The 13,503-nt window shown below is 36.1% G+C and overlaps 2 protein-coding genes across 3 annotated transcripts; one reads left to right on the top strand and one right to left on the bottom strand.

The window, feature by feature from the left end:
• Positions 1 to 1,038: 1,038 nt before the first annotated feature.
• Positions 1,039 to 8,457, top strand: LOC110728038 (mitochondrial pyruvate carrier 1-like). Its single transcript, XM_021907651.1, has 5 exons — positions 1,039 to 1,192; positions 2,250 to 2,352; positions 2,479 to 2,533; positions 2,627 to 2,758; positions 8,148 to 8,457. Exons 2-5 carry the CDS (start codon positions 2,257 to 2,259, stop codon positions 8,189 to 8,191), a joined length of 327 nt encoding a protein of 108 aa, XP_021763343.1. The 5' UTR covers positions 1,039 to 1,192; positions 2,250 to 2,256; the 3' UTR covers positions 8,192 to 8,457.
• A 532-nt stretch (positions 8,458 to 8,989) lies between these two features.
• On the bottom strand, positions 8,990 to 13,201 carry LOC110728037 (tetratricopeptide repeat protein 4 homolog). 2 transcript variants are annotated; one of them, XM_021907648.1, is made up of 8 exons: positions 13,039 to 13,201; positions 12,372 to 12,584; positions 12,090 to 12,281; positions 11,813 to 12,013; positions 11,395 to 11,475; positions 10,714 to 10,837; positions 9,759 to 9,851; positions 8,990 to 9,554 (listed from the first exon to the last, which is right to left on the bottom strand). In XM_021907648.1, exons 1-8 carry the CDS (start codon positions 13,141 to 13,143, stop codon positions 9,460 to 9,462), a joined length of 1,104 nt encoding a protein of 367 aa, XP_021763340.1. In that variant the 5' UTR covers positions 13,144 to 13,201; the 3' UTR covers positions 8,990 to 9,459. The 2 variants fall into 2 exon arrangements, with proteins under 2 accessions (XP_021763340.1, XP_021763342.1); XM_021907650.1 differs by lacking the exon at positions 12,372 to 12,584.
• Positions 13,202 to 13,503: the final 302 nt, after the last annotated feature.

Below are 13,503 nucleotides of genomic sequence, written 5' to 3'. Positions count from 1 at the left end.
AATGGTGCTGATAACGTGTTAAATATGGAAGAGAAAATAAAGAGAGATGAGGGAAGATTTTTTACGTTGTATTTCATATTCCATGTAGTACTGGATATATATAATGTACATTTCCTAGGGTTCCATCAATGGATAAGACCAAATACCCAACTCTAGAATATTCTAGATTGTACATGGGATAATAGTCATCCTTATTTAGATATTATCATAACAAATCTACTAATAAAATCATTATTATTTTGATAATTGATGACTAAAAGTTGAAAACACCTTTTTTGTTTCCTGGCTTTGGGGTTTTTTTTTTTTTTTTTTTAAGAAAAAAAAAAAACCGAAAACAAACAACAATGTCAAATAAGCCGTAAATAGTGTATTTGAAAAGAAAAAAAATATGCTATTTTAATAAGCGATTTTACCAGTAATCTTACAACATTGCCCCGTAAAAATAAAATGTTTCATACGTTTATCAAGAAGATATTGGCATGTTTGGTAATTAGAGTTTTGACCATAAATAAGCTTATTTGACAAAATTAAATGTTTGACTACATAGATCATCTAATTTGGTTATTTGGTAAAAGAATTTTTTTTTTCTTAAATTAGCTTATTCAATGAGCTGATTAAGGCGAATAAGCTAATTTGTAAAAGTTAAAATAATTTTATCTTAAAATGTTACACTAATTCACATTCTTGCCTACCCACTTTCTTACCCTAGTAAGGGTCTATTTTGATTTACTTAGCTGAGCTGAATTGAACTGAACTGTTTATGAGAGAAGGAAATCTAAATAGAACTGAACTGAAATTAGGGTGAAGAAAACAGGCCCTAAGTAAAAATAAATTGCCAGTGTCCTAAATTGTCATTTTATGTGTTTAGCTAACAAATAGTTACAATTAATATGCTAATTTTATCAAACAACTCTATATAATAAACTCTTACCAATAAATTAGTCAAATCAGCTAATCAATTAATTAAAGTAGCTGATACAATCAACTCTTACCAATAAGCTAACAGCTAATTACTAAACTAAGGTTATAGTATAGCTCTCTTTGATGTTTGCACTTTGCAAGGTTTTTTTTTTTTTAAAACAATAGAAAGTAAATTTCCAGAGAAAAAGAGGAAGACCATTTCCCAGATTCTCTCTCCTCATTTCTTCTCCTGGCATTGCTGCTCCTTCGTCAATCTTTCATTAACTCTTCGGTATGTCTTTCTCTCAATTCTTCTCTACTTTTTTCTCATCAATCCCTTTCATCTGCGCCGTTTTTTTTCTTGAATTTTGTTGATTTTCCTACCCTTTTCTAAAATGTATTAATTTTTTTATTGATACTTAAATTTGTGTTTGATCATAAATTGCTGTTATATTTTGATACTTGATGCACATATTTATCATTTTTTGTGGGAATTGAGTTATATTCTTGAATTTTAACCATTTCTTGCTTCTTTGCTGTTTCTATCTCACTATTAAGGGGTGAAATTATTCTAAAGTTTACTATTTTATTGTTTGAAAATCCATTGATTTCAATGGAAATTGTTGGTATGTATGAATTAGCATTCTCTGATTATTGAACCTGATTAATATTATTTCTGTCCAAACAAAATTGTGGGGTATTTTTAACTATTATATTGTTTGATAATTTTCATTCTCTAAATATTTCCATTTTGATGGAGATATGATTCTATTGGAGTTAGATGGTTTTTGGGTCCATATAGTACAAGAAGCTGAAATTTGGGGGTGTAACTAGGCTATTATTAAGCTTTAAAATCTCCAATTTAGTACAAGAAGCTGACGTTTTGGGTGTAATTAGGCTATTATTAAGCTATGAAATCACTGAGTTTGATTAATTGAGTTTGTGTTGAACTCGGAATTGGAGTGTTTGACAGCCGGACTAAAACTGTGTGTAGTCTGTGTACCTTATTGCCAGTATCCGAGTTTATGATTATAGGAAGGTGTGATGTAATCAAATTAATACACAGAACTGTTGATTTTTCCGATTTGATTTTTGTTTTCCCGGGTTTTATGCTGGATATGTTATTTAAAATCTGTTTGTAGCTTGAAGGAAGTGGAAAGGAATACTTGATGTAGGAAAAGCATTAAAGAGGGTGATGGATAAATTGTAGGTAGTGAAACTAGATTTTCATGTTTTCGATCTTGTAGGCGGTGATTCTTGATTAAGTGTGGCACTTTAGACTTGCTTATTAAGAGAAGTAACTCTTTGATGTAAACGCATCTTACTAATTCTGGGAGTACTTGGTACAGGCGACTCATGGCTTCTACATTCCGTGCATTTTTGAACAGCCCTATTGGCCCTAAAACAACTCATTTCTGGGGGCCTGTTGCAAATTGGGGATTTGTTGTCGCTGTATGCTTCTGAACTTCTGTTTTGGACTTGTTGACATTTTCTCTTCAGATGTAAGGATAATTTTATGTGCATTTCTTATCTGAAGTTTACCAATGAAATTATTTGTATGATTGCTGGAGTATATAGGGGCTTGTGGACATGAATAAACCCCCTGAAAAGATATCAGGCAACATGACTTCAGGTTGACAATTCTGGCTTTGTTGCATTGTTGATTCTAAGTTTTAAGCGCATTCCTTTTAATTTGATTTTTATGTTGTCATTTTCCGGTCTGCAGCAATGTGTGTTTACTCTGCATTATTCATGAGGTTTGCATGGATGGTACAGCCTCGCAACTATCTACTCCTGGCATGCCATGCTTCAAATGAAACTGTGCAGCTATACCAACTTTCCAGATGGGCAAGGGCTAGAGGTGGCCAGTGGGCCGGGTTGGACCCAGCCCACCCTAACTCGCACGGCTGGTGGGTCACGTGGGTCCGACCCGGTTTCAATCCGGCACAGCTCGGATTTAATCCGGGTTGTGTCGTGGGTCCAAAATTTTCGACACAACCCATTTCAACCCAGCTCAGTTTAACCCGTTTGATTCGACCCAAATCGCACAACCCGTTTTGACTCATTTAATTCGACACACCTAGCCCGTGAACCCACCTAACCCGACCCACCTGGCACAACCTAGCCCGCACGGCCCACCCGCACGAATGACCCACCCAACCCGCACGAGCCAACCCACCTAACCCGCACGCATGACCCACCCAACCCGCACGCATGACCCACCCAACCCGCACGGCCGGCACAACCCGCACGGCCCGCACAGCCCGCACGGGCCCGCACAGCCCGCACAATTCGCACGACCCGCACGGCCTAACACCCATTTTAAAAAAAAAACGGCTAGTTTTTTGTATCTAACGGCTAGTTTTTTGTATCTAACGACTAGTTTTTTAAGTGTATGATCATCCATTCTATTTTTCCTATAAATACCAATTCCATTTCACTCAAATTTCCACACAAATTCAAGCTTTCTTTCTCTCTTACTTAAAAATTCTTATTGTTCTCAAATTCTCAAGTGTTATATAGAGTTATATTTTTGTTAAAAAAAATCTCCTTAATATTATTATTAGTATTCTTAAGATTCTAAAAAAAAAAAGTTCTTCTCCATATTATAATTAGTAATCATACAAAAAAAAAATGAGCTCAAGAGGAGGAATGGGAAGGAGTCAAAGTGGTGGTCGAAGTGGTAGCCAAAGGAGTGGTGGTGCAAATTTTTCGTATGAAATTAATACGGAAAATTTAAACCAATTTGTCAATGAATATGGAGATTATGGTTTAGGAGATAGGCAAAATATTCAAACGTCTCCACCACAACATTTCTCCCACGAGTCCCACCAATCATCAAGTTCAACTATGCCACCTCCATCGCAACCAACATCTCAACCTTCATCTCAAGGTAATTTCTAATTAAATTTTTATTGTTATGAATATTTAAAAAAACTATTATTAATGATTATAAAGTTAGTTTAGTTTCCAATTTTCTATGATTTACAATTAGTTAATTACCATGAAAAATGCGTTTAAATAAGTATAATTAAAATATTTAAAATTTAAAAGCTTATTTTCATGAATAGCATTTAAAAATTAATTTTAATAATTTGATTTATGAAAGGTGGTGGCGGTGAAAGTAGAGGTCGAGCACATTTTTCTTGGGTGTGGAAACATTTTGAACGAGTTGAGGTCACACCCCCGGGATGGCAACCTGGTCAACCAAAGAGGTTCACGTGTACATGCCTAGTTTGCAAGGCGCTAGGTGCAAATGTCAAGTCATATAATTGGAAAACGGGAGATGGAACCGGAACCTTGAGTCGGCATTTGCAAAATAAACACGACTTGTTCGAAAATGGCCCCCGTCCTTCGGGGGGTGGCGTCCAAACACAATTGGGTGGATACATGAACCAACCCGGCGGAGGTACACCTTTCATTTATAATAAAGATAGAATGATTGATGAAATGAGTACTTTAGTTATTGCTAATGAATACCCTTTTAGTTACGGTGAAAATGCAAACGTTGAGCATTTTAATAAAGTTGCATTACAACCTGCATTTACTCGTGTCCCCCGAAATACCCTAAGACGTTATACACAAACTTCTTATTATAAGTATAGGAGTGGTTTGATTGAATTATTTCGTACTTTTGATGGTCGTGTTAGTTTTACAAGTGATACATGGACTTCTAGTTTTGGCGAACCTTTTCTTTGCATTACTGCTCATTGGGTGGATGATGATTGGTTTATTCAAAAACGTATACTATGTTTTCAAGCTATGGAAGAAAGGCATACCGGTTTTAACATCAAAGTTCGTATTTTGGATTGTTTAAAAGAATTTCACTTGAATAATAAAGTTTTTTCTTTGTCTCTTGATAATGCAACTGCAAACACAAAGTGTATTGACTATTTGAAAAATGACTCCGAGTTGAATTTGTTGTTGGGTGGTAGTCTCTTGCATGTTAGATGTTGTGCTCATATTTTGAATTTGTCTGTTCAAGAGGGTCTCGCTGAGTTGCAACCATTGCTAAACCCAATTAGAACAGTTATAAAATGGATTAGGATTACTCAGTCAGTTAGAAGAAAGTACATAGCTATGTGTAAAGAGAGAGGTCTTAAGAAAAGACAATGGTCTATTGATACCCCTACCCGTTGGAATTCTACTTTCAAGTTGTTGAGTGATGCTATAAAGTATCGTGATATTTTGACCCAACTTTACAATGAGACTCGTGTTGATCCTACTGAGTTAATAACCGAAAGTCATTGGACTAATGCTTCTTTTGTTCGTGATGTTTTAAATGCTTTTGATAGTGCAACTCATATTTTCTCTTATATTTATGAGCCTAACGTTCATTTAGTCATAATTGAGTGTGTTAAAGTTGTTCACACCATCGAAGAGCATATGAAGATTGATGGACTTCGTCCCGTTCTTGATAGCATGAAACGTAAGTGGCATACTTATTTTAGTGAATTTCCAATCATTTATGGAATTGCTGCTATTCTTGACCCCGGTGTCAAAGCTGAAGGTTTGGAAAATCTTTTAGAATTTTATTATACAAGTTTAAGTATCGATTATGATGTTAGTGAATATATTAACAAATGCAAATCTGTTTTGGGAGACCTTTATGATCATTATGCATCTATTTATGGTTTTGATTTGGCAACACCAACTACTACTAGCACTTCCGATTCTAGATTTGGTTTTCTTGATAAAGTTATGAAAAAAAAAACACAAAGCATCTACATCATTCTCATCATCATCTTCTTCAACACTTGCTATTAATGATTATTTGTCATATCAACATGAGACCAACAACAACTTTCAAATTATAAAATGGTGGCAAGAACATAAAAAAAGTTTTCCTATATTGGCGAGAATTGCAAAAGATATACTTGCAGTTCCCGCTTCATCTGTTGCTTCCGAGTCTGCTTTTAGTGCAGGTAGAAGAGTGTTAGATGAAAAAAGATCTCGCTTAACTCCGGAAAGCATTCAAATTTGTGTTTGTAAGAAAGATTGGGATCAAGCTGAAAGAAGAACTCAAGGTTTAAAGGAAGACGAAGACGATGAAGATGATCCTGTGATGATATTGGAGTCGTCAACGGATGATGCAGCTTCCGGGGATGATGATGCAACAAACATGGGTGGCTAGAAAAGTCTAAATCAGGTACGCTAAGAACTACGTGGGCTTTGATTCTTTCGGGATACGTAGGCAACTTATTTTTCGAAAATTACAATTTAATTGCAAAATTAAATTTTAGTTTTCTAAAGATAGGTCCAAGCCCCCCCCCCCAAATTTCAAAAGAAGTACAATATAAGAACTACGCTGGCTTTGATTCCTTATTTTATAATATAAGGATACGTAGGCATCTTAATTAAGAGCAAGCCATCAAATTGTTAATTTTGTAAAAATTAAAACACCACACAACCCACCCGACCCTAACCCACGAACCCACCCGACCCTAACCCACAAACCCACCCGACCCTAACCCACAAACCCACCCGACCCTAACCCACTAACCCACCCGACCCTAACCCACCTAACCCACAAACCCACCCGACCCTAACCCACTAACCCACCCTTCGACCCACCCTAACTCACTAACCCACCTTGACCCGTCTAACCCACGAACCTAGCTCGACCCACCCATGACCCGTCTAACCCACAAACCCAGCTCGACCCACCCACGATCCGTCTAACCCACAAACCCAGCTCGACCCACCCACGACTCGTCTAACCCACGAACCTAACCCTGGTGTGTCCAACTTCTCCGACCCAACCCACGACCCGGCCCACCCTACCCTACGTGTGTCGTGCCGTGTGTCATGAAACCCCAACCCGCGACCCACCTAACCCTAACCCAGCTCGCACGACTCGCACGGTGGACACCTCTAGCAAGGGCTAATGGGTAAGGTTTCTGAATTTCCACAGCTTCTAAAATTCCATGTATACTCTATTCTGCCCTTCATTGTCAAATAATTATAGGTCATTCTTTGTTTATTGATTTCACGTTCACTCTTATAAGGGGTTGAGGGAGGGTGAGATTAATCAACTTACATCCGCACACTTATTTTTATTGGATCTTTAATTTCTGATTGTGAAGTAAAAGCTACCTTGTGCCGGATTTGAATTTATTTCTAGTTTGCTTGCAATTTCATGAAACTTGATCCATGGACCAGAGACCTCCCCTCCCCTGGATCTCTGTTGTCACATATTCAATTGTTCTGTATATTCACTATTTTGAGATTTTTTACCTTGTGCACTATGAGATCAGTTAGTGGTTGCCTGGTTGGAAGGGGGGTGGTGTTATGCATATCTTTTGTAAACTTGAGTTTCACAGTTTCTTGCAATTTACAGAAAATCTCATGTTCAACCATTAATGCCACTGTCTAAACTCTTAAAGGCTTTTAGCCTATCCACTTCAGCAGTTCAGCTGGATTCTGGGGCTAGCAAGTTCTCGGAATATTGTGGGGTCAAGAAGCAAGTAGAACACAATTACCAACTGGTACCTGGCTCTACTTGTTGAATTGATCAGTCCAGACAAATGACCCTTACCTTTGTAAAGCTTAGTGATGTAACTTGATGTTCACCAACTAGTTGGCACTGTTGCTTGATCTATCCTGTACTTCCTGCTTGCCTATGTGAAGAGTTAGTCTGTATGTGTCTAATCTTATACATATAAGAGAGGAACAGTGGATTGCTTGTATCAATTGACTAACACATATTTGTCTTTCTCCCATTTCTTCAATGAATGAGTCTTCTCTCTGTGTCATGATGCTCATATATACAATCTGGGATTGAAAAAGTTATGACGATATCATCTATATTTTTTCGTCATCATGCTTAAGCTTAGAACTTTTGGAAGAATTTTCAAGGTCACAACTTTTTGTCATCTGTATATTCAGCTTTCTACAAGCTTAAGTAATGCCACGAAGGCACTCAATTTTTTTCCTTTGCTATTAGCTTCCAATATTTCTCTGGTAGTTTACTCGACATTGGCAAATTTTTGCTAGGGATGAGGATGAATTGTTAGTTGATTTATACATCTTCATAGTTTGGGCACTAGGTAGCTTCCAATATTTCTCTGGTAGTTACTCGACTTGGCAGATTTTTGCTAGGGATGAGGATGAATTGTTATTTGATTTATACATCTTCATAGTTTGGGCACTGGGATAACTGCTGATTCATCTCTTCTTTTGTGTTTTATGCTGAAGTAAAGACCAGGAAACAACTTCAATCTAACAATTTCCATTCATTTCTTATGATAGGTACTTGTCATCAAAAAAAGAGGAAAGCACTGAACTGTGATTTCGCCTTTTCACTAGGGTGCTGATCTTCATATTTATTTAATGGCATCTTGTTTGAGCGATATAAACATTTGATTGTATACTACCTAAACACAAATTGTTGGTGATTGCTCCAGAAATGTCTCAATTTTTCCAAAATTATTATGTTAAATCTTTCACATGGTTTGCTACTCTTTCTGGATGGAAACATGATGTTACAATATAACTCTTGCAACAATACAATCAGTCTATCACCTTTAATAAAAAAGGTCATGTACTAGTTTATTACTCCGTATGTTATAAGATTACAGATACGGGTAACACAAATTTATCTCTTCATGGATTTTGCTTAACATTGTTACGATGGTTTGCTACTGCTTTAAACCAAGAAATTCTGATGAATTTTGAGGAACACACCATCCAAATTAATAGTTTTTGTATAATGTCACTAATAAAATAGCTCAACTATCATTGTCTTTCAGTTTTTTCATGAAATCATACAAAATTTTTATACAAGTAGCTAAATTGTGAGGGGTTGGGACAATGTGTATAATTCCCGATAGCGGGATTAGGATTGAAAATACAATATTACGAATGGAGGGATTAGGATTGAAATTTATAGATACAAGTCCATTTGTGCTTTAGATAATGATTGTTACTGATGCAATTTCCAACTGATATACTCTGAAATTTATAGATATATATATAGCACATTGATGCTCTGAAGAATGTCCAGTTATAGATCATAAATACTATCAGCAGATTTACTCAGTTAGCCAGTTACTTTTCTCACTAAATTCCATTCATATATACATGCAGGTTTTCTGCGTTTAATCGGGTGTTGCATCTCATTCATTCCTGAGTACATGTAGAGAAGCCTTCATGGAGACTGGAGAGGGTTTTACACAACTTCCAAAACTTAACAACAAACTACCATATGCAGTCACTTAATGAAAGAAAACAAGGCTAGAACCTGAACCTCTAACTTACCAAGGCATTGAGTACCTACAATAACAAAATCAAAATTGATAACTTATCTCTAAAATTTAAAAAGAAAATTGTGTTTTCATGTTACATACAATGATCCATGGCACCGCCAAAGTAATAAGACTAATAACTAGTTAAGAATCATAACTCCATATGCACTGGTACATGGTTGGCCTTTCTTCATCTTCATACAGGATTCCTTGAGCATTGCTAATTAAATAGTTAGATGTAATGGTCCATCTAAAAGAAATGCAGCCACTGTCTCCTCAGACCTCAAGTACATCAACTGGAAAATAGTCTAACTCAGGCAGTATCTTCACCAGGCACCTGAGGGAGTGCCCATTTGCCAGATTTAAATTTGTTGTAGAAGGTGGAGCTTTTAGACACTATGTAAAAAACTGCATGTACCAAAATGAATTAGCCAAGGTAAGGAAAAGAAAATGCAAAGTTATGATTTTTAAGACAACTAGCATGCTAGCAGCAACCCTGCCTTCTCACCCTCTTTGCCATTCAAATACAGATTTTTACACACTGCCACCCGACCCTTTTTATTCACATGTTTTAAATATATTTAGCAAGTAGAAGAATGGTACGGAATGTACCTGGTATGCCAGGAATAACAAGATTTGGCTCCTTCAGCACATCATGAAGTGTCCTTTTTTCGTTGACTTTTACCCATCTGGACGGGCCTTTACCTGACAAGTAATCACATAATTGAAGATGGCTGGCAATCCTGGCATAAGCTTTATGTATCTTACAAAACCCCAACAATTACGAAGCTAAAAAGGACAACATTTCTAAAATGACCATCTCCAATGGTGAGAATGAACTTTGAGTATTGAAATACAAAATGAGTTGTTTTTTTACCTCCAATAGTGATACTCAACACAGTTTTCAATTTAGCAACTCATGTAAAGTCTAATTTTCCAATGGTGAGACTTTCTAAAGTATACTAAATGTCACTTTCAATTTATGGGCCACCAAATCATATTATAAAGTTTTTTTAAAAAAAAATTAAATTAAATTAAAACTTAAATAAATTACAAAACATATTATAATATTGATAAGGGCCACACTATTTGTCAAATGATACTCAAAGTTGAGTATCTAAACTTAGCAACTTTTTTTTTTTTAGTTGCTAAGTTATCCTTTGCAAAAATACTCTCTCTCCTAAAGAAACTCCCTCAATTCTCACCATTGGAGAGATTTATCATATAGAAACACAAATTGAATGTTTAAAGGAAAAGAAAGCACTTAGCTGCAGTGACATTCTGAAGCCCCCAAAAAAACTGAATTACCATTTTAGAAAGGAAATGCATGAAGTTCAAAGAAAGTAACTCAAAACAGTCAACCTATATCTCCATTGCACAATCGTAGAGGCAATTTCAATCCCTAGTTAGCAAAGTTCAATGATAAACTACGCACAAATGTCGAGGATTTAGCTTATGTATTCTAGCACTAATTGAATAGAAAAAGCATGGACATATTCGCTGATCTAGTGTGTAAAATTTTATTTTATTCTGATAATTAAATGATAAACTGTAAATTATACAATACCTGTAGGGCTTTCATAATTTGAAGAATCTTTTTCTTCATCAATGCTCACTGCACCAGCACCTGGACTACCTTCCAAAAGATAATGCAAAATGCGTGTCTTTGACAAGCAAACTGATGAGCCAACCTAAGGTTTACAGCATCAGTCATTGGTATCCATAATTCACCATTGGAAAATGCACAGACCAAAGAACCATAAGACAGACAGTCAGATGCTACTATACTAGGACATGTATGCAAGACCAACCATTTTAGATCTATGTAAAGTTAGTCCACTGGTTGTCACGTTGCTATGTAGCAGTCCTGCATAGATTCAATTCTTCTACAAACATTCTGTAGAGCATCTTAAGTACAGGGTGCCAAATCAAAAACCTTAGCTAGAAAATACCCACATAGTACCAACTATCAAATGCAGTGACATACTGGTAGGTCCAGGAAGATACTTTAGAGTACCTTATTGGAAAACAAAAAATTTCTCTAGAAAAATTGTATGTTACAGTGGATATTAACTCTGTCAAAATGTCAAAACATTTCAGTAAGTATTGTGAAGTTCACTGAGTAACCAGAGCCCAGAGATACAGTTCATATTTTCCATAAACAGCCAAAACAAAAGACACCAATAATTAGATAAGCAACTATTGTAATGTCCTTCGGAAAGCAATAAGGGAAAGAAAGATAGATTACCTCATAGTATAATTCAATATTTTCACGAGTGTACTCATTTTCCTTATCCCAAGGCAGTGGAGGACAATCTTCTGAAAACATGTTTCTATGCTAAGGAAATTACAAACACATAAAAAGAAGAAAAAGATTCGCAAATTAAAAAAATAAAAAATAAAAAATTTGATGGCAGCATCTGTAGAAATATCAGGTATATTACTGGAGTGATCCCCAATTAGACATCAAGGAAAAAAATCATGGTATCCATAAATGATCCTATCCTCCAAAACCTCCGTAATGAATTTGAATGTGATGAACTTACCATGAAAATATCAAGCAAATTGACAAAGTCGCAATATCATAAATCTATATTATGCATTCCATACATGCAAAAGAAAGCTAGAAACAAAACAAACAAATATAAGAAAGCAACAAAGGATATTATATCTAGGTGGGATGAAAACATGTCTGTCTCACAAAAGTCTTCAATTATGTCACTGGACATAACCTCTGGATAGAGAAGAACCACTGGCCAATGAAGAATCTTGCTCTTGTCTAGAACTGGTTTCTTTAGTCCAGTAAGTTCACGAAACATTGCTTTGCCAATTTTTAATCCTCTATCTTCAAAAGCAGAAAGAAGGTCCTGCACATTCGATATTTAGAACCTGCCAATTCAGAAAACACCCCTTCATTAAAAAACAACAGGTATAACTGTATACCTTAGCGCCTCTCAAAGCTTTGGCAACTTCAGCCTCATGCTTCTCACGTTCTGCCAATTTCCCACTAGCTAGCTTCACAAGTTTTTTCAGGTCTTCGTTATCAGGGGACAGTTCAAGTCCTTGTTCACAATATGTTATAGCCTCTTTCAACATATCTAAAGCAAACGAAGCTTTAGCAGCACGATATATAGCCTATAATCCAATACATTAAACAAAATGTCATCAGCTTCAGCAAGCAAATCCCATTTTTCAAACATTTCTACAAACAAGGGGGTGGCAAACCTTGACATTCGTCGGAGAAAGCTTAACAGCTTGCTCAGCATCCTCGAGGGCACGCCTGTTATTTCCTAATAAAAGATTTACATGGGCTCTATTCGCAAATAAAACCGATGTCTCTGATTCACCTAAACCCTTCTGATTTATAGCTCTAGTGTAACAATCAATAGCATCCTTGTAATGCTTCTTCCCCTTCTTAACATACTCATTGCCCTCATTCTAAAAAACACCCAACAGAAAATATAGCATAAAAATAATGATTCTTCCAAATTTTATTAATCGTTATAGGCCAATTTTTCACATTTTTAGTACAACAAAAATAAAAACAAGCACAAATGAATGAGTTTAGTTTTCCCATCTCAACATTTATGGTAATCTGAATGAGTTTATTATTTTATTTTTTTTATTTTATTTCAATTGCCAGAACAAAGGAAGTGGCAATTATAATTAGAAATCTAAGGTTCCAAACAAACGAATAAAATTAATTAGAGAAATAGTTGAAAATGAACTAATAGTAACTGGGTATTTAATTTCAGAATATAAATCAACAAAACATATAAATATATACAGCATCAATCATTGAAGCATAATAACAATCTGCAACATAAAAGATTGAAATTACAAGAATTAATAGTAAAGAAGAAAAGGGTAGAAAGAGGGAAAGAGAAAGAACCTTAAGTTCAAGAGCAGTAGAAACTTTGAGGGCAGCAATGGCGGCTAAATCAGCCTTTTCATTCTCTGTTTGGGGTTCAGAATTTGAGTCTAACCACAACGCCATTGTTGAGCAAAAAGTTGCTTAACAAAATGTTAGAGGTTCAACAAACATACATATCGATACATTTGGTTAAGTGAAACGCTAAACATCGCCCGCAATTTACCATATAAAGCCCACAAATATGATATGATTTGACTATTATGCCCTTTTTCTAAAATTGAAATAATCTCGGTGTAAAAAATGTGAAGCCGTACTGGCTCGCCGGGGGAGACCGGAGGGCAGGCCGGAGATGCGGGGGACGCCGGAGGTACGTCGTCGTCGACGGAAAACGAGGTAAGTCACCGTTAAAATTCACGGTTTACCGTCGGAGTGGCTCCGGCGCCTAGGGTGGACGCCCAAACCGTAGCCTGGACGTCCAAGCCA

This window comes from Chenopodium quinoa, unplaced genomic scaffold, assembly GCF_001683475.1.
Source record: "Chenopodium quinoa cultivar QQ74 unplaced genomic scaffold, ASM168347v1, whole genome shotgun sequence".
In the NCBI taxonomy this organism is placed as follows: Eukaryota; Viridiplantae; Streptophyta; class Magnoliopsida; order Caryophyllales; family Amaranthaceae; genus Chenopodium; species Chenopodium quinoa.
Note: the sequence above shows the minus strand (reverse complement) of the source record. Positions and strands in the feature narration are given on the sequence as shown.

Coding starts and splice junctions, on each gene's coding strand:
- LOC110728037 (XM_021907648.1), bottom strand. CDS start 13,143: ATGGCGTTGTGGTTAGACTCAAATTCTGAACCCCAAACAGAGAATGAA. Junction 12,282..12,371: donor TTTCTCCGACGAATGTCAAG/GTTTGCCACCCC, acceptor ATTGGATTATAG/GCTATATATCGTGCTGCTAA. Junction 12,014..12,089: donor AAGCTTTGAGAGGCGCTAAG/GTATACAGTTAT, acceptor TCGAATGTGCAG/GACCTTCTTTCTGCTTTTGA.
- LOC110728038 (XM_021907651.1), top strand. CDS start 2,257: ATGGCTTCTACATTCCGTGCATTTTTGAACAGCCCTATTGGCCCTAAA. Junction 2,534..2,626: donor ATCAGGCAACATGACTTCAG/GTTGACAATTCT, acceptor TCCGGTCTGCAG/CAATGTGTGTTTACTCTGCA. Junction 2,759..8,147: donor TTCCAGATGGGCAAGGGCTA/GAGGTGGCCAGT, acceptor TCATTTCTTATG/ATAGGTACTTGTCATCAAAA.